The sequence below is a fragment of the Typopeltis vanoorti genome, chromosome 19, assembly GCF_054136105.1.
Source record: "Typopeltis vanoorti isolate ZY-2024b chromosome 19, IOZ_Tvanoo_1.0, whole genome shotgun sequence".
NCBI lineage: Eukaryota > Metazoa > Arthropoda > Arachnida > Uropygi > Thelyphonidae > Typopeltis > Typopeltis vanoorti.
In genome coordinates, this window is record NC_143567.1 from 20,381,686 (window position 1) to 20,406,013 (window position 24,328).

The 24,328-nt window shown below is 36.9% G+C and overlaps 1 protein-coding gene across 1 annotated transcript in view; it reads right to left on the bottom strand.

The window, feature by feature from the left end:
• Positions 1-24,328, bottom strand: part of LOC150095896 (uncharacterized) — a 267,756-nt gene that overhangs the window by 143,516 nt on the left and 99,912 nt on the right. The window contains exon 5 of the mRNA XM_090409557.1: positions 20,992-21,036. Within this exon, the coding sequence (XP_090265683.1) occupies positions 20,992-21,036 (45 nt within the window). The remainder of the gene's footprint in view (positions 1-20,991; positions 21,037-24,328) is intronic.

Here is a 24,328-nt window from a genome sequence, read left to right on the forward strand (position 1 = left end):
CTATGAGGGATTGAAATCATATTTTATTTCACAAGAACACTGTCTGGTGATAATAAAACAGTTCTTTGATGATGATTGTGGTGAAATGTATTTATGGTTTGTGCACGGGCAACTCAAATTGTTTAACAAATCTATCTTGATTATGGAAAATACAAAAGCGAGTGCAACAGATATTGTCATTGAACTTAGAAAATTAAAAACAAATCTTGAGGAAAGGTGTGATAATAAATTTATACCTCAAGAAGCAAAAAAAGCTTTTTAGAATACTGGAAAATAATAGAAGTATTAATATTAATACAATACTACAAGAGTTTACAAAATTTTATGACCAATGTCTTTCTTACATTGAACTTTGGGAAAACAGTTTTGTTGGAGCAGAATCTTTTACTTGGATAAACAACAATGAATTAAAAAACTTGGTTGGAAATTGAAGCTTCAGGTGAAAAAATTAATGAAACTCTTGCAAATAATGCAATAAACATGAATGAACTGTTTGATGAAGTGGTGATTGCAAAAGCTTTTTGGTCGGCAAACTATGACATTTTTATTTAACAAGTTGCAAAGAAAAATGGATACAACTATTCAGTCATTTCAAAGAAAAGAACATTTCATTGTCCAATCTTGTTCAAATTATAGAATACATTTTCAGCCTGTCAGGCACATCTTCACCTGTTGAAAGGATATTCTCAATAACGAATAACATATGGTCTGAAGAAAGAGGTAGAATGGCTGAATCAACATTAAAAGCTGTATTGCGCTGCAAACTTAATAGTGAACTAAATTGTAGTGAATTTTTCGACACAATTAAAAATAACAAAGAATTTTTAAAGAAAGTTCATGCTAGTGATAAATATTAATAACTTTTTAATAATAAGTTATGTTCAGTTAAGAGTAATTAAAAATTATTACTACGAAATGTTGTCTTTTGTTAACCACTCTGTTATTTAGCCTTTAGAATCATAAGTACTGGGCGTAGAAGGCGTTACTTTCTGTTTTGAGCAAACTCTCAAAAATGTCCCGGTTTGATAAAAAAATTTTTATGGTAAGTCTATTTAAGACACGGTTTAATTTTTTTGTGTAAGAATTTTGACCTTCTGATATGACTCTACTGACTTCTTGAAAATCTGATGCTAATAATAATAATAATATTTCCTTTTTTATGCCTTGATGTATTTTCCTCAGTAGAGAAAATTACTTTGTTATCTGCAAACATAAGACTTTTCAATTTTTTTTAAAAAATTTTATTACAGATAAAGTTTACATACCCATATTTTCCAGTTTCAAACATGTTTATGCGGGTATATGCTAAATAGTATTAGTGACAGGCTATAGCATCCTGATATAACCCAAATTTTATGATCTCTAAATAGGTTTAGCTTACTTTGATTTGCAGCGGGTGTCTGGTTATTGTGATAAATGGTAAAAGTACCATGATAAGAAAAATTTTAACTTCCAAGCAATGCCGACCAGTTCCCCCATTCCCATTAAATTATATAAATGTTGCTATGATAATAGCAACATTTATAACTTTTACGATTCTCGGTGCCCTTGCTGAATCCAGGTTTTCCCAAGTTGCCCTATGTCAAATTCTAACAAGTATACTTTGCGAAATAGCGAATAATTTTTTCTTAATTAAAGGGTTAGATAAAAATAAATAAAACATGTATTTAAGATCACAAAAAAGTAATTGAACAAATTCAACTAATTATCATGAGTGGGATGGATGAGCCTGTTGATCACTGCACATTTTCTCAAATCTTGGAATCAAATTGGACACAGCCACCCTCATTTCCTTCTCCACATTGATTTTTGCACGATACTTAGTTTTTATCACAGCAATCGCTGAAAATCCAGCTTCGCACAAATAAGAAGTTGCAAATGGAATTAAAATTCCCTGAGCTTTTTCACTCATTGTCGCAAGACAACTCAATACGATTCTCTTCTTCTGCAGCAGTAAATTCAGATGGAGCACTGGCATTAAATGGATCTTGAATCCATGCAAATTCATCAATATTATCATTTTGAAAATATTTCTCAAACTAGGTGATAAGCTGTGATAAGTGTTCTTCAAAAATGGATTTCACATCTCGAGAGAAATCGACTCCATTGGAGGTCAAAAACTGTTGCAACAAGGGGAAACATTCTTTGCTTCAATCTTCATTCATTTTTCTTTTCCATAGTTTTAGTTTATTTTATAAAAGGGGAAATTTTCTCAATCGACTTTAAAAGGTGCATGTTGCATCCCTGCAGGGAGCGATTCAGAGCATTCATCTTTTCAAAAATATCACATAAGTATGCTAGTTTTACTAAAAAATTTCATTCACAAAATTTTCGGTATACTTGTGGTCTTCCTCTTTAAGAAAAATATAAATTTTCTGTTGCAGTTCAATCCTCCATAACAGCTGGACACAGAACGAGCACCATCAGTACAGACAATAACGCACTTAGTCCACTTCAAATTATTTTCGGATATAAAAGTATCAAGGATCTCGAACAAGTTTTGAGCCTTAGCACCAGCAGTGATACTTTTACAAAAGAGAAGGTCTTCTACAATGTTATTACCATCTATAAACTGTACATAGCAAATCAAGTGCGCATCATTATTATTATCTGGCCTCATCCAGCTGCAACCCAAATTCCTTCCCTTTTATTTTTTCAATTAACTGATCAATGGGGTCCTCTGCAATGTGCTGTATTCTGCGACTGATAGTGTTATTGGACAAAGGCACTTTTGAAAGCAGCTTCCCAGCAGACTCACCAATCATAATGTTCACCATATCTACAGAAGCTGGTAGAATGAGTTCTTTTGCGATGGTATGAGGCTTCTTATATTTTGCGATTCTATGTGCCACCTTGTAAGATGCTAGCAAAGCATTACTTAGTATTGACGCCTGCTTATAAAAACTACCTTTTTGTTGATTAACTCTTTTAACTTTCTGGTAAAGTAGTCACGAGATGTATGGGATGATTGGTTTCTAAATGGCGTTTCAACTTAACTTACTTGGTAGCATGCACTCTGGTGCCAAAACTGTCATACACAATATGGCCTTCCTTCACCATTGACTTCTGTTGACGTAAAACCAAAGTCCAAATAACTGTCATAATATTTTCGATATTTACGCTTCTTCACACTCTTGCCACTATTTGACGGTGTGCCCTCTTTATTTTCTCTCTCACAACGCTTATTACTGTTTAGTAAAAACCGATCCATTTTTAAAAATACATACGAGAAGAAATACTTCAAAACCTTCACTTGACTAAATCACAACAATATTCAGTTGATACAATCTCTGAAAACTAATTCAACACTAAGACAATGTGAAACTGACAGCTATTTATATACGAACACAAAGGACAGAGAAAGTTCGAGAAACTACTAAAACAATCAAGAAACTTAATTATTGTAGAACGCCATCTAGTAACCATTTGTAGAGGCTTCTGCAAACAGTTATTACTAAGTGAGTTACTGGTTTGCACCAGGTCTGCTAGATGTTGCGTCCTATCACACTGAATTGAAAATGGAAATAAAATTATGAAAATTTTGTAATCACGGCGCCCCTGTGAGGAAGCCGTGCCTCCCCAGGGAGCCACACCGCACACTTTGGGAACCACTGATTTGTGATGTTCTAATACAGAATATGTAAAAAATGCTTTTGTGACCTTTCCTTCTCCTCCTAATCAGATTCCTTATCCTCAAGGGCTGGATAACATAATTAAAATTACATTATTGCTATTCTACTATCAACAGTTTTGCTCCACATTAGTCTGTTAATTCTCAGCATTCCAATATTGCCATATCTTATATTTCAAAGATATAACTTTCAAAGACTAAAATATAACTTCTGACTGCATCAACAAACCTAGATCTTGGACTTCATCTGGGTTTTTTTCTTACCATATTGGCACCAAGTACATGATTTCCTCTCCTATCCTGTTGGAGAGGATATCATGCACTGGTAACATTCCTTGAATACTACCAGTGCTAAAAAGGTATCTTCATTTTACATATGATTAAGCCATTGATGCCATCTCTTCACTTTCCAAAATTTTCTTAGAATTTTTATAACAATGGTTGCTAGCCTCCAATCAACTATTTCATTTCTAAGCCAGCTCTCAGAAGTAAAAATTTAAATTGATTTCAAACACCTGTCTTGTATACCGCTTTAGTGTTGCATCTAATTTCTTTCTTGTGTCATGTAAATTTATTAAATTAGCTCCTCCACCATACCATCTTTACAAACTCTATTGTTTATTTCCATATTTAAATTGCCATCTTTAATAAAAATTGCACTTAAATTTTACTAAAAATATTGAAATATATCATAGGTTTTCCATTCAGAATGCAGTGTTGTATTTTCCTATCTATTTTCATAGTTTAGGTCTTTTTATTGCCAATTTTCATGTCAAATTTGTTACCACAGTTATTCAGTTTAGCTAAGTATTGTAGAGAGTTGGATTTGTATAGGAGTATAAAATCATTTGGATAAAGTAAATGCCACCTCCTTTTATGATGTGATCTGTATAAATGATGAATTAGAATGAAGATAACATGCATGTTGCAATGGTAAGTCTGTTGTTGCGGTATGACAGAGAGGAGTTTAGAAGGAGGGCCAAAATTGCATATGACATTATGCACAGGTTATGCAGACAGTGTGGTGTGGAATTCGTGGACGTGTGGAATGAGTTTGATGGGCGAAAGGATTTATACAAGATGGATGGCCTGCATTTGAATGGACTTGGTGTGTGGAGACTGGAAAAAGTGTTGCTGAATGAAGTGAAAACGGATGTGCAGAACCAGGGAAACTAGAACTACCAAGGGGGGGGGAGTGGATATGCAGACATCAGTGAGACAGTTGAGTGTAAGAATGTATATAATGTACCCGAGCCAGCACTAAGGACAAAACATGGGAATGGGACATTTAGAATAATGCATCAAGATAGGGGTGGGACAAAGGGATCACTGCATTTCATGTACACTAATGCCAGGAGTATTTTAGGAACAAAGAAGGAAGAATTTTTGGCCTTGATTGGCTCTTCCTGGCCACAGGTTATTGGCATTAGTGAAACATGGTTGACTGAATATGATATAGTTAGCAGGATAGAATGCGTAGGTTACAGTGTGTTTAGGACGGACAGAGAGAGAATAAAATGGGGGAAGGGGGTGTTATTGATGATAGCTGATGAACTGCAGCCAAGGAGAATTGAAACTGTATTGCAGAATAGTGAAAAGAGTCATTCAAGGCTATTTGGTGTGAGATTGAGACTAGCAGAAGAAAATATACAGTCAGGTGCTGCTATAGACCAGGTGATGGAAGAGATGGTGGAGATAGTATGCATAAACAAATTGATGAAATGAATGGAAGGAAGGTAATTATTATGGGGGATTTCAACTATGGTAACATTGATTGGAAGGAGGAGAGGACACAGTGAGGAAGGAAATGGATTTTATTCAATTATTAAGGGATAACTATCTGAGACAGCATGTAATTGAAAATACTAGGGGTGTGAGAGTGCTTGACCTGGTAATAGCATCTGAGAATTTGACTGTAATGAATATGACCATGTTGCCACCTATTGGTGAGAGTGATCATAAGGGCTTGACCTGGGAAGTGGCTAAAGGTGTGGAATTTTCGATTAAGACAGGGTATATGTGGAATTACCGTGCTGGCAAGTATGACAATCTTAGGAGATTGCTTGGATCGGTGCCATGGCATGTACAACTGCAAGGGCTGGACGTCAATAGAGCATGGGAAGTGGTCAAGGAGCATTTACAGGAGGTTATGGCTGATTGTATACCTAGGGTCCGAATAGTAAAACAAGCAGGGGTTAAATGGATGAATAACACCATTAAGCTTGAGCTGCAAAAAAAAGAAACAACTGTGGAGGGAATTTAAAAAAAGGGGTGACCTGCAGGCACACGAACGGTATAAAGTGCAGGCCAGAAGGGTAACAAGTGTGGTAAAAAAAACAAAAGCAGATTATGAAAGGAAACTAGCAAGCAAAAGAGAATCCCAAACAGTTCTTTCAATATGCTGCAAGCAAGAAAAAACTGTACACGGCAAAATGATTTCAAGGAATGACGATGGTAAGGATATCACTGAATCAGTCGATATAGTGGAGTTACTGAGCGCGCACTTTGCAAAAAGTATATCATCCAGGTGGTGACATTGAAGAAATGAAGGAACCATTGATTTATATGGGAATTGTGATGAATGAAGTGGAGGTGAATAGTCTATTACAGAACCTTAATGTGAACACATCTGTGGGATTGGATGGCATAACGGCACGGGTCTTGCATGAAGCGGCTAAGGAATTATCAGTGCCCTTGGCCATGTTGTTTAATCTGAGTCTTGGGTCTGGTTTAGTCCCGAAGGTGTGGAAAGAGGGGAAAATAGTTTCACTGCATAAAGGAGGATCCAAGACTACGGTTGCAAATTACCGACCGATCAGCATATCAGGAGTCGTTATCAAGATCTTGGAGAAAGTAGTCAAGGGAAATATACAGGAATGGATTGATGAAAATGAGACACTGTACAGGGGACAGCATGGCTTTGATGGACAGCATGGATTGCAAAAGGGAGGTCATGTTTTAGGAATCTACTTACTTATTACAATAAAGTGACTGCTTCCTTGGACAGAGGAGAAGGATACACAGTAATATACTTGGATTTCGCAAAGGCTTTTGATAGGTATCTCATGATAAGTTGAGAGTCAAACTAAAGCAGATGGGGTTGGATAATAGATTAGTGCATTGGATTGGAGACTGGCTATCTGATAGGTATCAACAAGTTGTGTATGGAGGAGCGATATCCAGGAAAAGGAAAGTCACTAGTGGAGTGCTTCAAGGGTCTGTTTTGGGGCCATTACTGTTTAACTTGTATATTAATGATATTTGCAAAGATTTGGATGGAGATATTCAGTTGTTTATAGATGATGCAAAGTTGGGACGAACCATAAAGAGCAGTGAAGATGTTGTGACCTTGCAAGAAGACTTGAATAAATTGAGTGATTGGGTACAGAAATGAGGATGTGAGTTCAATGTTGCAAAATGTAAGGTTTTAAAATTTGGAAAACAAAGATGGGATGCAGAATTTATGCTTGGTGAGAATATATTATTATAGGTAGAGGAAATAAGAGATCTGGGGGTGATAGTGGATAAGGATCTAAAATTCACGGGACACATCACCAAAATTGTGAAGACAACACAAAGGTTTCTGGGAATGATGCAGAGGACACTGACGTGTAGAAGTAGGGAAATTCTTGTTCCGTTGTATAAGGCTTTGATTAGGCCACACATGGACTATTGTGCCCAGATTTGGTCACCGGGTTTTCAGAAGGATGAAGAGATGTTGGAAAGGGTCCAAAGGTGACTGACTAAGGTAGTTTCTGACCTCTGGAATGTCGAGTATGAGGAAAGATCGAGAAGATGTAATTTGCAGAGTCTGGTGGACAGGAGGAAGAGGGGAGATATGATAGAGACCTACAAGTTGGTAAGGGGTTGTTATAGGATAAATGGTGGAGAAGTTCTACAGAGAATAGTGGGAGATCACGGGAGAACCAGAGGTCATCCCTGGAAACTGTATAAAGAGGGTGTGGGTAGGATAGTGAGAGGTAGGTTTTTTTCGTGCAGAGTTGTGAGTGATTGGAATGCCTTGCCTGAGAGTGTGGTGTCTGCAAGGAGTTTGAGTGTGTTTAAGACATGGTATGATGAGGTGTGTGTGTGATAAAAGGACCTCCCAGATGAGTCTTTGACTCCATGAGGTCTTGGGGTAATAATAATAATAATAATAATAATAATAATAATAATAATGAACCGCAACTACCATCATCATCTACACCAATGCTATCTACTGCCCACTACCATTAGAATTTTCACAGACAATCACAAACATCCATGCCCACAGTGGGATTCGAACCCGCAGCCTTTTGGATGGAGAGTGGATATGCTAACCACTCGGCCAACAAGGCTGGCAAATTATATTCTGGTTTTATTCCTATACCCAAGCATAAGCATGAAGTAACTTCCAGAACTCATCACTACCCAGAATGGTTTCAACCTTTATTGAAATGTCAACAGTGGGAGCCAGACTCAAGAAAATACCAAAGATTAAATTAATGCAAGTCTCTATTTCATTAAGTTACTTTGCACTTATGTTTATACTTAGGAACAGGATTTAAAACAAGAATATAATTTATTGTCAAGTATAATGCACATTGTAATTGATAAAAAAACTTTCGATAAGGACAAAAAAATTTCTGTAATAATTCATTAATTATTATTCTTGATCACCATGGAGTCACAAGACTCATTCTAGGAGGCCTGGCTTAGAAGCATAAAATCTATCATACCATTATTTAAATTAAGGGGATATTAAATCCCACATTGTTTTAAAACTGAATAAGAAACTCAAAGATTGGAAACAAAGAGATTGATGCCGAATATACTAACTATAAAAGTATCGGCGACTACTAGCGTAAGCTAAAGCACATAGTTCAAGTTCGTAGTACAAACTAGGGCAACTCGTTTTCGCTGATACTTTTATAGTTACTATATTCGACATGAAACTTTTTGATTCTGATATTTGAGTTTCTTATTCGGTTTTAAAATAATGTGGGATTTAATATCCCCTTAATTTAAATAATGTTTACATAGCCGAAATGAAGCCTATTGGCTCTTTGTTTTAAATAATTTATGGGTGCACCTTTTTTGACAACTAGTATAGCAGAGTATATATATATATAAGTTCTTTTCGCTATACCCTTAGTATTATAGTATTATATTTGGTCTAGCTACTCACTGATGAGATCTCAATAAAGATCGAAACCGGTCTGGGTAGTGACCTCCCACCATAACGTAATGTATAACATCATACATCTCCTAGGAGATGGGTTTTACATTATGTGAAATACTAAGAATAGCGATCATAACTTTCTCCACCTTTGCTGCGAGTTGCCCTAGTTTGTACTACGTACTTGAACTACGTGCTTTAGCTTATCTAGCAGTCGCCAATAATTTTACAGTTACTATATTCGGCATGAAACTCTTTGATTCTGATCTTTGAGTTTCTTATTCGGTTTTAAAACAATGTGGGATTTAATATCCCCTTAATTTAAATAAGGTTTACATCGCCAAAATGAAGCCTATTTGCTCTTTATTTTAAATAATCTATCATACCATGTCTTAAACTTCATTAACATCCACACACTCACATTTCCTACCATGCAATGCATCCATGAGACAATTACTCTGCATGCCAAAAAAAAAAGCCTTCCCACCCTCCTACTCATCACTTCTATGCACAACTTCCAGAGATGGCTCTTCATCCTTGTTCCATCCTTTATCCTGCAATACAAAAGATCTCCCCAGTTCAATCCTGTTACTACTTCTGAACAGTTTAAAAGTCTGATCTAATATAAAAGTGATATAATTAATATCACCTCTTCATCTTCTATCCACCAAGCTCTGAAGTTTGTATACCATAAATTCTCATAAATAACATTGTGCAGTCTTGTTTTATCATTTTTGTTCTCACCTTTGTATCTTCTCCAAAGTTAATTTATTCCATTGTAATCCAATATGAACACAATAATCCAGAGGTGGTCTAATCAGGACTTGTATGATGGAATAACCACAATAATCACTTATTATTATTATTATTATTATTATTATATCTGTTGGTCAAATGCAGTTCTCTAACTAACCTTCATGTCTCCCAAACTTCAAATTTCAATCAATGACTTTCAATTTTCCATTGATGACTCCTAAATTTAAAGAACTTACATTTATTTCATTAAACTTACAGGCCCATTCATTTGCCCACCTGTCCAACTTACTCAAATCCTCCTGAAGGATCACAACATCGGTGCTATCAGTAATAACCTTTCCCAACTTCACATCATCTACAAACAACTGAAATTCCCCCTGCAAAACAGTGAGAATATCATTAACAAAAAAGGTCATGAAGGTTAAAAAGTAAAGGTCCCAGTACTCAGCCCTATGGAATCCCATATGTGACCTTCTTCTTCTTCCTCGATACTAATCCCTCATGCACATCTCCTTGATATATACAAGACACAAATTTCCCTTCAATGCAGTAACCTGACATCTAAACCTGTATGCTGCAACTTAAATATCAGAATATTATTGCAACAAAACTGTCAAATTCCTTTACAAAAAAAAATTAATAATAAAAAAAAAAGGCAGCACACATGCCTTTCCCTGAACAACTGCTCTGTTACATTAATAGAAAATGTAATCAGGTTCCTGAAACAAAAATCACCCTTAACAAATCCATGTTGACCACGCATACAGATACATTAAACACAGATCTATACAGATGCATTATCTCAATTTGCCATTTCCGTATATGACCTTTCACTAATTTCTCTAAAATCTTACCAAAATACAGAAAAAATACGAATGGGTGTATAGTTTAATGCCTCTATTCTACCACCAGTCTTGTGTAATGGCACTATCTAACCCTCCTTCCATTCCTTGGATACCTTCCCAATAACTAAATTTTCACTGACTGGCCAAATCAGTGATCAGTTCCTTAGCAAATTTTTGTAAAACAAGTGACAAAGTACCATCTAGTCCCAATGCCTTATTGACTTCCGGTGTACTTAGTGTTTAAAATACATTCTCCTCATGCATTTCTAAACCTTGGGCACTCTCCAAGTATTGTAATAAAACCTGCTTTTACACGATGAAATATCCTAATAAACTGATTATTAAACAACTCTGCTATGTCCTATTCATTATTCACTTGACCCCATTTCTATCTAACAATGTCATTCTTTCATAGTAATTTCTCCTTCTAGCAGCACACAACAATTTTGTCTTCCTTACTATACTAATCACTTTCATGGTGGGTCTTATATTCCTCATGCAATTGTTCTTCACCTCTCTCTCTCTCTCGCTCTACTTTTACACAATGCATTTTTTTATTATCTGAAGTTCATGATTGATCAACTTATTACCAAAATGTGTTTTCTTTTTCACTTAAAGCATGCAGCTTGTTACTACTGATGATAAGTATTTCTTCAGTAAGTACCAGGCACTAACACAATCCTTCCCTTCCAATTTTTACATCTACACCATCCTCCCAAGCTGATTTCTGAAGATTGTTATAATTCCACATAAATTCTTTTCTCCTTGATAATTCTGTATGACTGTTTATTCTTCAACTCAACAAGACATAGTCATGCTCACCAGCCAGAGACAAGGATGGCATTTTAATTACAATCTGATCTTTGATGCTAAGATCAAATCATCTAAAACTCTTGATCCTCATGTTACTCAACTATATATTGCTTTACATATTTGTCCTTCAACATTTCAGAAATTCTATTCCTTTACTACTTTAAGCTGTTTCCTCTACCCGTTATCAATTTAAACTGCTACATTGCATAATGATTCCTCATTGTCACTTGCGAAACAAGATTGCTTAAATATTTTATGTTTTTCACACTGTGAACTTTGTAGAAATCAGTGATTTCCATAGAGGCTGCCAATACTGATCCTCTTCAATTCCCTGCACATAATTTGGTGAAATATGGGTCAGGAACAGCCTTTGTTAAATGCTTTAGTCAACTGCTGCACTCAGGAGATTTTATTTGTCCATACAACCATCATTGCTACAATTTTCTCAATTTCCTCACAATTTCAGCACTGTATTTCTGCAATGTAAGGTCCTTATCCACCATTACCCAAATAGGCACTCTTTACTCTATATCCCAGCATTGCTTTCTAAATTTTAAACCTTACTCTGTGCAACCCTGAACTGGTAATCTCACCCATTTTCTCATTCTCCCCAGCTTTATCCTGTTTGCTGGCAACGCCACATCAGCTCTTATCCCATAGTTCTTAGCAACTTTACATCATCTGCAAACAAATATCACCATTCAAATCTTTCCCAATATCATTAACATACAGGTTAATCAGCAATCATCCTAAAATAGATCTTTGGAGGGGAGGGGGTGTCCCCCATCTATTCCAATTTAATTAACAGCTTGTCACGTGGCAATCTATCAGACCTTTGCAGAATCTAAATATACCACTGTACATGTATCTCACTGGTTCAATGCATTTGTTACCCTGTTATATGTAAGTTGATTGAAAACGCAATCTTCCCTTAACAAATGCATGTTACCATCAAGGAAAATAGTACTAATGTCATCCTAAGTCTAAATCTTCACCATCACTAACCACTATAACTATATTGTCAGATGCAGAGTCTGGCTTATAATTCAAATCCCTAATTTTATCACCTCCCTTATGAAGCAGCATACTTTTGGCCTCTGTGACTCCTTTGGAACAGTGTAAGACTCATGTTACATTACAGTTTTGTTAACTTTTGGAACATTCATTCACTGAAAACCTGCAGTGATATATCATCATGCCTTTCACGCTTATTAATATCTAGTTTACTCGATTTTCCACATGCCTCACTCCATGATCACTCATTATCATCCCCCCCTCCATCCGTCTTATTGGTCCCAAGTACTGCATAATATCACATATATATGAGAATATATGTGATATTATGAATACCACATGAATAACCTTTATGAGTTGCTGATCTAACACTTGAACTATATTCTCCATAGGTTATCATTCTGCCATTTTCACCAGCCAGCATCATTCTTTTTTTCTTCTACTAGTCAGTCACATATTAAAGAATTTCCTGTGATTTTTTTCCTCATTAGCTAAATGCAGATGATACTTTTGCTCCCCTTACTAAACAAGTCACCTTCCTTCCCTGCTGTTTGTACTCCTCATACAATTGATTATTACCACTCATCTTGTGCTCCCACCATAATGCATTCACTTTCCAAACTGCATGTCTAGCCTCATCATTCATCCATTTCATGCCTGCCTTATTTAACCTACTGATCCTTTGAATACATTCTAACATTGCCCCCAAGTACTTAAGATAGTTCTTAAGTTGGGCCCAAGGAGCAACCCAATCTCATTTTCCATCCCATTTCTCATTCCATTATATATTTTCAAGTGTGTCTTGAGATAATTATTGGGACACAATGGGAAAGGAGTTCCCAGTGTGTCCTGATAAAATGAGTTCTGCACGGCTAACTGTGCGGAACTCATTTTACCTCTAGGGAAACTATCCTTCTGCACTTTCTGATTCGCATGCCTCTAATAAATAATAACTGTGAATTATTTCACAGTTTCTGAGAGTAGGCTCATGAAGCAGATCAAGGCAGCAATCACATTCCCCTTATTTCTGATACTTCTGGCTTTTGTAAACATGCATAATAGCTCATTCTTGTTTTCTATTACAAGTTCCATTGACACTTCTAGGAGAGTCACATTCACACTCTTGAATGTGACTCTCCTCCTTATACCTCCTCCTAGCCATTCATCTCTATCACCACCACTCCCTACAACTATACTCAGATACAAGTTATCCCTGAAGCCATCTTATTCCTTTCTTGTTCTACTCACACATCCACTTATGCATTTGGCTTCCACATTTTCCATCCATACTGTGGAAACAGTATGGATGGAAAAACCTTGCCAAGGCCTTTGACAGGATTCCACATGGAATTCTAATCAGTAAATTGCAGCATATGGGAATGGACATAGGGTTGGTGAGATGGATAGGAGGGTGGTTGACGGAGAGATATCAGAGAGTGGTTTACTCGGGAGTAGAGTCCACAAGACGGCCTTTGACTAGTGGTGTGCCACAAGGATCTGTTCTTGGACCACTGCTGTTTAATTTGTTCATAAATGATATAGGAAATGATCTGAGAGGAACAGTTCATTTGTTTGCAGATGATGCGAAGTTGGGTAGGGCAATAGTGAATGCAGATGACGTCAAAATTTTGCAGGATGATTTGGATAGATTGGAGGTCTGGGCTAAGGAGAATGGATGTCAGTTTAATGTGGCAAAATGTAAGGTTATGCATTTTGGGGTGAAAAGATTGGCGGCAGTTTACTGCATTGGTGGAACCGTGCTCCAGGAAATTGATGAGGCACGAGATTTAGGAGTGTTGGTAGATAAGGAATTGAAATTTAGGGGACACATTGCAAAAGTGACCAAAACAGCTCATCAAATCACTTGGTTGCTGAAGAATACGATGACAAGCAGAGACAAGCAGGTTATTGTTCCTCTGTATCGAGCCTTGATAAGACCCCATCTAGACTACTGTACTCAGATTTGGTCACCTAGGTTTCTTCTTGATGGGGAGGAGGTGGAGAGGATCCAGAGGCGAGTGACCAAGATGATAGCAGGTCTGTGGAATGAACCGTATGAGAACAGGTTGAGGATTTGTGGGTTGCAAAAATTGGTTGATAGGTGGAGGAGGGGAGATATGATTGAGACATTCAAATTACTGAAGGGTTTCTATAAAATTAATTCAGAAGATATTTTTGAGAACAGGGCTGGTTTTGGGAGGACTAGGGGACATCCATGGAAACTGGGCAAAAGTGTAGTTAGTAAAGGTGTTAGAGCTGGGTTCTTTACTTTTAGAGTAGTGAATGAGTGGAATGCGCTCCCTGAGTCTGTGGTGGATGCTGTGACAGTGAATGAGTTTAAGGCGAGGTATGATAGATACTGTATGAATGTCAAATAGTTGTGATGAATATGATTTGGGGCCTCCCTCGATGAGTCCAATGACTCCCTGGAGTTGCCCGTAATAATAGTAATACTGACTCCTCCCCCCATTTCCCTCTCAGTCTTATGTTCCTACTCTCTCTCACTTTCACCTCTTCATTCAAATCGTTCACCACTTCTGGTGTGCTTCAGTCTCTTCTACCTTACTTTCTATTCACTGTAGCCATTACTCACTCTTGTAGGAAAAGCTTACGAATTGACTCACACCAAAATCACTTAAATGCAGTCTGTCACTCTTATACAATTCCATCCATCATTCAAAATCATCTTACACATTCATTAACTGCAGTGCTTTTCAGTTTGCATGGCTCGACCTCCACTCACATACTAGTCATTATCTTTGCTTGATATCTCAGCTACTCACTTTCACTAATTAGACAAAACACTGACTACCTTTCTTACCATATTGTTATATTTTATTAAAAATATATTAAAAAACCTCAAAAACCTCCTGATATCTGTTTTCACATTTTCCTTGTTCCCAAATAAAATATCATTAGACTATCATTAATTTCTACTATCACTACCAACTCTTGGTGTTAATCCTCATATCCAATGCCTCGATCAATCACACTGCTCATTTTATCTCTTCTTCTTCTTCCCTCTTTTGCCTTGTGTGTCAAGAGTTTTCTATTCATTTAACCACAACTGTATTCAAGGATAAGGTGGTTAGCTCTATGCCTATACCTCTTGGTGTATCCTATGTTTGTAGAAGCGTTGACTTCTCTAGGCTGGTTTGTACTGACTAATTTCATCCTGCTTGCAGGATGAAAACCTTCAGATAAACTGGGGAGAAAAACCCTGCAGTCTACACCCAAGATCAGCTAACTTGGCTATGTCTGAGAAAGATCCTAAGCTCCTCACATCAGTGAGGAGCTTAGGATCTTTCTCAGAATCAGGAAAATGCCAACAATTTTTTTTTGCTATATGATGAGTAAGAGGAAAAATTACAGTAGACAGATTATCTTGCTGGGTGGAGATGGGATTGGGAGACGAAAGTAGATGACATAGTTGAGCTATTTAATGATCACTTTATCAGATTGTTCCAGCAAAGGTTGGTCGATTGATAGAGCCTCTGCTACTAATGGCTCAGTTTAGTAAGTTTGAGCGCGGTTAGTAGTTGGAAGGGGACCAATCGTTCGATGCTGTTGGCACACTCTCCCTCGATGAGTCTTTGGACTCCCTGGAGGTATCAAATAATAATAATAATAATAATCCTGGTACTACAGGCTTTATTCCTAGAAAGATAATGAGCAGTGAAGTGTTAGAAGAGAATGAAGAGGATGTATATCTAACATATAAGCTTAGATGTTGACAGTTATTCATGACTTATTTTTTAACGGTATTAACAACACCAAACAATTTTATCAAAGAGATGTTTTATTAACTGCTTATATTTCGGTGAATTTCAAATCAGCATCATCAGAGCAAAACACACTTGTACACGCAACAGTGAGTGAGTGAGTGAAACAACACAAGGCCAGAACTCAAATATCTGTGCCATACATTCTTTGCCAACTGCTATAATCCCTACAAAATAGATAAAATACTACATAGTCCCATTACTCTGCCCTCCCCTAATACACAAGAACACAACATGACCATTTCTATTCCCTATGTCGGAGGTACTTCAGAAAAGATAGCCAAAGTATTGATGAAACATGGCCTTCGCACCACTTTCAAACCTCATATCAAACTAGCAACTTTGATCCGCTCGCCTAAGGATAAACTTCACCCTTTAGTACACCTAGGAGTGTATGAAGTTCCCTGTGACTTGGCCTATTATGAATAAACAGGAAGATCAATTAACATCTGCCTGGAAGAACATGAAAAATACATTTGCTATTATTACTATGGCAAGTCAGGACTGGCAGACCACGCTTTGGACACTTCTTCACACAGGATTAGATGGAAGAAAACGAATGTGCTATTTAGGAGTCGTTACAGATTGGAAAGATTATTTTTTGAGTCAGCAATGGCTTTGAAGAATTCTCCCAACCTTAACAAATATGGGTGCATTAATTTGCCAAAAATCTGGGAGACTGTTATCCTAAGAAAAACTCCTGCATAGCTCTTTTTGTTTTTTTTTTCTGTTAGAGGGCACCAAAAATAGGACTTTAAATCTTTTGTCCATTGCAATTATATTGTTTCACTCACTCACTCACTGTCGCATGTGCAAGTGTGTTGTGATCTGATGATGCTGATTTGAAATTCAGAGAAATATAAGCAGTTAATAAAACATCTCTTTGATAAAATTGTTCGGTGTTGTTAATACCATTAAAAAATAAGTCATGAAGAGGATGTATTCTGAATACTGAGTATTTGGAATACATCAGAAAATGCTTAATGTCAATAAGGCAAGAGAACTAGTTGGAATTTTATTATGTTTTAAGGGAATGTGCTATGGAATTAACTGCATCATTAACTTGTTGCTTAATGAAAGTCTTGAAATGGAGCAGATTCCTGGTGAGTGGAAGGTGGGTAAAATAGTACCATTATATAAGGGTGGTGGTGAAATGGAGGTATCAAACCACAGGCTTGTTTGCATTTATTCTGTAGTTGTTAAGATTTTGGAGAAATTGGTAAGAACTCATTAAAAGAATTAGGTAATATTATTTATGCAGGCCAGCATGAATTGTTAATGGGCACTCTTGTTTTAGCAATCTCGTTATCTTTTATAATAGAATAACAAGAGCAGTGGATGAAGGTAGCATACACTGTCATTTTTAAAAATATTTCCAAGGCATTGACATGGTGTCACATGAGAAGTTGGTTTTTAAGTTGCATCATAATGGATTGGATATCAGGTTAATGGACTGGATTGGTGATTGGCTCTCAGAAAGATATTAGAGAGTTGTATATTGGAGAGCAGTATCAAGGAACAGGATGGTTACAAGTGGAATTCCACAGGGTTCAGTTCAGGGACCATAGCTGTTTATGGCAATGATATTGTCACAAGACCTAATGGAGATGTTCAGTTGTTTGCATGTGATGTGAAGCTTGGAAGATTATTAATAATTAACAATGCTGATGTTTTGGCTCTTCCAGAGGATTCGAATAAGCTGGAAAAGTGGGTAAATAAATGAGGATTTCAGTTTAATGCAGCTAAATATAAGGTTTTAAAATTTGGAATCCGCAGATTATTATTATTATTATTCAGGCCTCCATGGAGTCAAGAGACTAATCATGGGAGGACTTTCCTAGAAAACACAAGGTCTATCATACCACTCCTTGAACTCATTGACCGTTCTTGCTCTCACCACTCAATCAGGCAATGAATTCCACAGTTCAACCACCCTCCACGCAAAGAAACCACTCTACACACACCCTCTTGCTCACAGCTTCCTTTCGTAACTTCCAGGGTTGGTTCCTTGTCATCGCTCCTTCCCGCTGTTCCACCAAGTGAAAGAACTCCCCAGTGTCAACCCTCTAACTGCCTCTCAACAGTTTAAAAGTCTCGATCATATCACCTCTCCTTTTTCTATCCACCAAACTCTGCAGTTCACATTCCCTCAGCCGATCCTCATAACTAACATTATACAGGCCTGAAACCATCTTTGTTATCTGCCTCTGTATCCTTTCCACAGTTAATTTATCCCCTTCAAATCCCAGGGACCAAATTTGAGAACAATAGTCTCTAAGTGTGGTCTGATCAGAGTCTTATACAATGGAATGATAACTCTTTTATCTCTGTAGGTCAGCATCCTTCTCAGTATTGCAGCAATCCTCTGGGTTACCTTCACCACCTTTGCCCGATGCGATGTTTCATACTCACTTGGTACAGTTATACTGGAAGAAGTGGAAGAAACAAGGGATTTGTGGGTGATTGTGGATAGAGATTTAAAGTTCCAAGGATATATTGCAAAGGTTGTTAAGAGATCTCCATGAACTGCGGTAATGTTGAGGAGAACACTGACTACAACAGATAAAAGTGTGCTTGTCCTAGTGTATAAAGGTTTGATCAAACCAGATCTGTATTCCTGTGCTCAGATCTAGTCACAGAGAGTTAAATGAGCTCAAGTACCTTGGAGAGGGTGCAGAGATGGATAATAAATATCTATCATATCAGGACTGTACAATGCTGATTACGAGGATAGACTGAGAGCATGTGGACTGCAGAGTTTGGTGGATGGAAGATAATGATTGAGACATTTAAACTGTTGAAGGATTATTGTCATATTAACACTGAGGATATTTTTCATACGGCAGAATGAGGGAAAGGAAAAAGGAGAAGAGGCCATCTCTAGAAGTTGGAAAAGGAGGTGGTGAGTAAAAGGGTAGGAAGTAAGTTTCTTTGCATGGAGAGTGATAGGAGCTTGGAATGCATTGTCTGAAAGGGAGGTGAACATATAGATGATTTTAAGGAGTGGTAGGACAGACTTTGCTTTGTGTTCACTAGTGTTGATCTCCTGCAATAAGTCTTGTGACTCCATGGGATCAGGAAAATAATAATAATAATGTGAACAAATTGCTCAATTATCTTACTTCTTATATAGAACAGAATGTTGGGTCTTAAAACAAACTCCATAGTTTCTCATTGTGTTCCAAAATTTTTTCTCAGTACTTTTCTTTCAAATGTGATAAATTTTCTATTATATCCCATTGTTGATAACCATATTTCACATCTACTTAATATTGATTGTAGATGGCTTAAACTGAGGTTTGCTTTGGATTTTTTTGATAATATTCTAGATTTTATGAGTTCTGAAAGTTGCAAAATATTTACGATTGGTCTTCTCAGTTCACTCCTCTATCTCTTGATGCACATCATTCTTTTTGTGATCCCTGAAGATGGTAATGTCAAACTGCCATCATCAGGAAACATAGCAAAATATATGTGAATGCAGGCACTAGCAATGGATAAATGAGACAGAAGCATGGCAACAAAAGTTGAGCCTGAAGACCTAAATAGTGTTCCCTATTGGATTAATGGAAGGTCTTGGCTGTTGGGCTGAAGTTCAGAGGATGAGTGCTTTGCAAATTTGGAGCAGTTTCATGCAAGTAAACTTGCTGAGGATTGAGTAGTTTCTAAAGGCTGAGAGAGATTCTAAGAATAATCTTTCATAATTATATTTATATTTGTTGCAGTGCAGCAGAGTAGCTTTCATCCAACATATCTTGTAATAAGTGTTCAGCATATAATCAGCAAGTCCTGAGTGGCTGTAGTGAACTCAAGGACTACATCTGATGGAACCAGATGTAGTCCTTGAGTTCTGCAATTTTCATATTGGTTGTCCTGCCTGTTTGTCTGTAGTTGTAAACTGTTCAAACAGAAAAGTTTACAACTGCAAGGAAACTGAAAAACACCTGGCAGGTTTACCTTCCTTACTGTTCAAACTATCAAATTCATTTCTATGAGTATGTGACAAGGATAACAATTCTGAAAATAGTATGGTTATCTGAAATTCATCTATATTAATTTAATTCAAGAATAGTTTTAGTAAGCATGAAGGCTGTATTGTTGTGATTCCTAGTAAAGAAGAAGAAGAATGAAAGAAAACTTGCTGCTGGTGATTTATTTCAGACAGACATACATACATACATACATATATATATATATATATATATACATACACATATATATATATATGTGTGTGTGTGTGTGTGTGTGTGTGTGTGTGTGTGATCATAAGCTTTTACTCGGTTGTTGTGATACATTTTAAAACATAGATTTAATGACTTAAAAAATCCGAGATAACTTATAAAGATTTTAATGAGAATAATACAACTAGTTTCGGCTTATAACAGCCTTCCTCAGGTATTCATAAAGGAAAAGAATGGTATCTTTTCCTTTGTGAATACCTCTCAAGTATCTAAAACAACTGGAAATTACAGGTAAAAATTGCCACACATAATTTATACATAAAAAAACGTATTTTTTCAAGTTGTTCTAACAGGCGTGCCATTGTTTATTGCAAGTGTGCGTGCAGGCTCATGTGAACGCCAATATTGAATAACTGCAGCATGGCTATCTGGGATGTTATAACTCAAATTGTTGTTTAAGTGGACAGGGTTCAGCAGGATTTCCCTTGATTTTACAATTTTTCTCTCAAACTCATCATCACAGCAAAAAATATTTTCTGATCTATCCCAGCAAACGGAGTGGCTTTGTTGATCATCATTAGTATTATTTGAAAAAAGAATATGACTGGATAATGCAGTTGCAGTTATATATATATATAACTATATATATATATAGTTATATATATATATATATTTTTTTAAAAAAATTTTTTTTTCCCTTTCATTATCGCCATATTTTATATAAAATCATTATTAAACGTATACTAAAGTTAGTAATGTATTAAAAATGCATTTGTAAAAATAAAAAAATGAATGAATGAAATTCACTTACAACATCGCCCTTTTCTCCCTTTTCTCCTCTGCCACCAGTTTTACCCTAAAAAAGAATATGCTATGTTTTTGTGTTGCAAATTTAAATGCTATTTACATTTTTTATTTACTACTCAGTAAACTGTTAAAAAACAACTACTGTATAAAAATGAGAATGATCCTTTATGTTCTCTTTCTGCACCACAGACTATTATAAATTATTTCATGATTCTTTGAATGTTAGTTACTGTTATCCTCATATCTTGATGTCACTATACACTATCTACCAATAATTGTCCGGATACTTTAGCAATTTACAACTGATACCAGCAGGTGAATGAACCCTAATATCGGGTGTGTCCACCATTGGCTTTGATCACCTCCTGCATCTTTTGAGGGAGGCTTTCCACCAACATGTGGCAGACATCAAGTGGAATTTGTCTCCATTCCTGCATCAAAGCAGCACTGAGTTCAGCGACAGATCGAGGACATGCTGCTCTGGACCTCAATTGCTACTCAAATTCATCCCATAGGTGTTCTATGTGGTTAAGGTCAGGACTCTGCACAGACCAGGGCAGTTGTTTAACACCCATCTCTTCATACCATTCCATAACAGCTGTAGCTTTGTGGCATGGGGCATAGGCGTCTTGATAGTAACATAAGTCTGTTCCATAAAAACTTCACAGTGTAAGCAGCAGCTGATTATTCAGAATATCAAGGTACTTAGCTGCCTTCATGGAACCACAGACAACGACCAGTGGTCCCATGGAAGTTTTTCACTTGGCTATGCTACTAATTATATATTTTGTTTTATCCTTTATCCAAGTGTAAGCAAACAAAGTTTGCACCTGAAGTACTTTCAGGACTGGGGAAACTCGTGGTAAAGGTGGTATGACTTCACCTCACTTGCCTTAGTATCCCATATTGCAAAGCACATCTCCTTGTGGACATGTATAATGCTATACATTATGGGAAGGGTCACTATCAAGACTGGTTTTGACCTTTATTGTCCCACTGAAGAGACAACGATAAAGGTCGAAACTAATCTGGGTAGTGACCCTTCCTATAATGCATGGCATTATACATGTCCACAAGGAGATATGCTTTGCATTATGGGTTACTAAGGAAAGTGATGTGAAGTCATAACACCTTTACCACTACTTTCCCCAGTCCTGAAAATACTTCAGGTGCAAACTTTGTTTGCTTACACTTGGATAAAGGATAAAACCAAATATATAATTAGTAGCATAGCCAAGTGAAAAAAACTTCCATAAACTTATCTCTAATCCAGAGCATTTTAATAATAGGGTGTGACACCCTTTGGCAACTTGTATAGGTAATTATGACTTCTCCATTACTTACACCTTAGTATCACCACCTCTGGGTCTGGCTCCCACTGATGTGCTTTTGCACAGAAGTGTTTGCATTCCATGAGATGTGAGAGGCTCTGCTTGAGAGTAGGTTTTTGCTTGTCTTTGAGTGGGGCCACCACTGAGATTATGGCTCTGTTCGGGGGTAGGTTTCTGCCTGTCTCTGAGTGGGGCCACCGCTGAGATTATGGCTCTGCTTAGTGGTGGTGGGGTGAGCTTGTCACTGAGTGGAGCCACTGCTGAGTTGGACGGTCCTTTGAGCACTCGTAGGGAGTATTCTGGGGGACCGCCTAATTTTTAGAGAGGTCTTTACTTCAACAGCACCTTGATAAAGATCGAAATAGGTCTGGGTAGTGATCATTCCCTTAATGCATAGCATTATACATGTCTGCAAGGAGATGTGCTTTGCATTATGGGATACTAAGGCAAGTGATGAAAACTTATACCACCTTTATCATGAGTTGTCTCAGTCCTGAAAGGATTTCAGGTGCAAACTTTGCTTATACTTGGATAAAGGATAAAACCAAATATATAATTAGTGACCAGTGGTCCCACTCCAAACCAGCTGAATGCACCCCATACCATTAATCCTCCACCACCAAACTTTACTGTGGGTACAACACACTGTGGTAACAATGCGTTCACCAGACTGTCTCCACATCCACACCCTACCGTCGGAACTGAATACAGGTGAACCTTGATTCATCACTCCAGAGAACCATTTACCACTGGTCAATTGTCTGGTTCACACATTCTTTGCACCAGGCCAGAAGAGCTGCCTTGTTCATTGTTGTGATGTTTGGCTTGTGTGCTGCTGCTTTTCTATGGAAACCCAGTAAATGGAGTTTTTTTTTTTTTTTTTTTTTTTTTTTGTGTGCAGTATTAGAGCTCATTGTGGTGTTACTAGTGCTCTGGAACTCATCATGGATGGTCTGTGGTGATTGCAGCCAGTTTTACCTGTTTTAACACCATCTTGTCTCTGTCAGTCATTTTGAGCAGCCATCCTGGGTGTTTTCCTGCACTAGTGATTCCTGATCACTAGTGCAGTCCATTTGTTGATCACATCGCCAACTGTTGATTTTGGATGCTCCACTTGAGCGTGAAATGGCATATATGGACATTTCACAAGTGTGTCACTCCACAATGACACCTCTCTCAAAGTTACTAAATATAAAATTAATAACAGAAAAACTCATGTAGAAATATTATTTAATAGTATCATTTTCACCTGAGTGTCACAGGCATCTTCAGTACATTTTAAGCTAAAATTAAACAATAACTGACAAATCCAAAAAGCGCCACCTAAGTAGCTAATGTAAGATAACAAAAAACATCAATAAATTTCCTAACTAAAAAAAATAAATAAATAAATAAAATAAAATTATATATACAATAAAAAGTTAGAAAAGATCAGCTAATTTATAAAGTACTATCTCCCATAAAGGAGACAGACGTAAACCATCGGATCTGTTTAGGAGAGTGAAGTAAAGTTTCACATGTTTCTTTATAAAGCAGTTCCATGAGGAACCAACTTTTGTGAAGGACGCTCGTCTTTTTCCAATTAACTCTATGCCTAGTGATGATGGCATGTTCTGCAAGTCCAGACTGTTCAGGTTCAAGGTATTGAATATAAGACTGGTGTTCTTCTAGCCGAATAGAGGCACATCTTCCTGTTTGTCCGGAATAACATAATCCACAAGAACAAGGAATCTAATTGTGCTTAGGAGAAGTGAGAAAGATGGAGATTTTTCTGAATGGTCGAAAGACAACAAAAATATTCAGTGGTTTTAAAACTTTTGCTATATGTTCACTAATGCCTTGTACATGAGGGATAGGAATGCGCATTATTTCTTCTGTATTTGAAGAGGAAGACATATTAAAACTACTGAAAGCTCTTTTGATGAAGGAATTCTTATATCCATTAGATAGAAAGGAAGAAATAATATATTGCAGTTCTTTCTGTAATATTTATGATCTATTATTTATGCC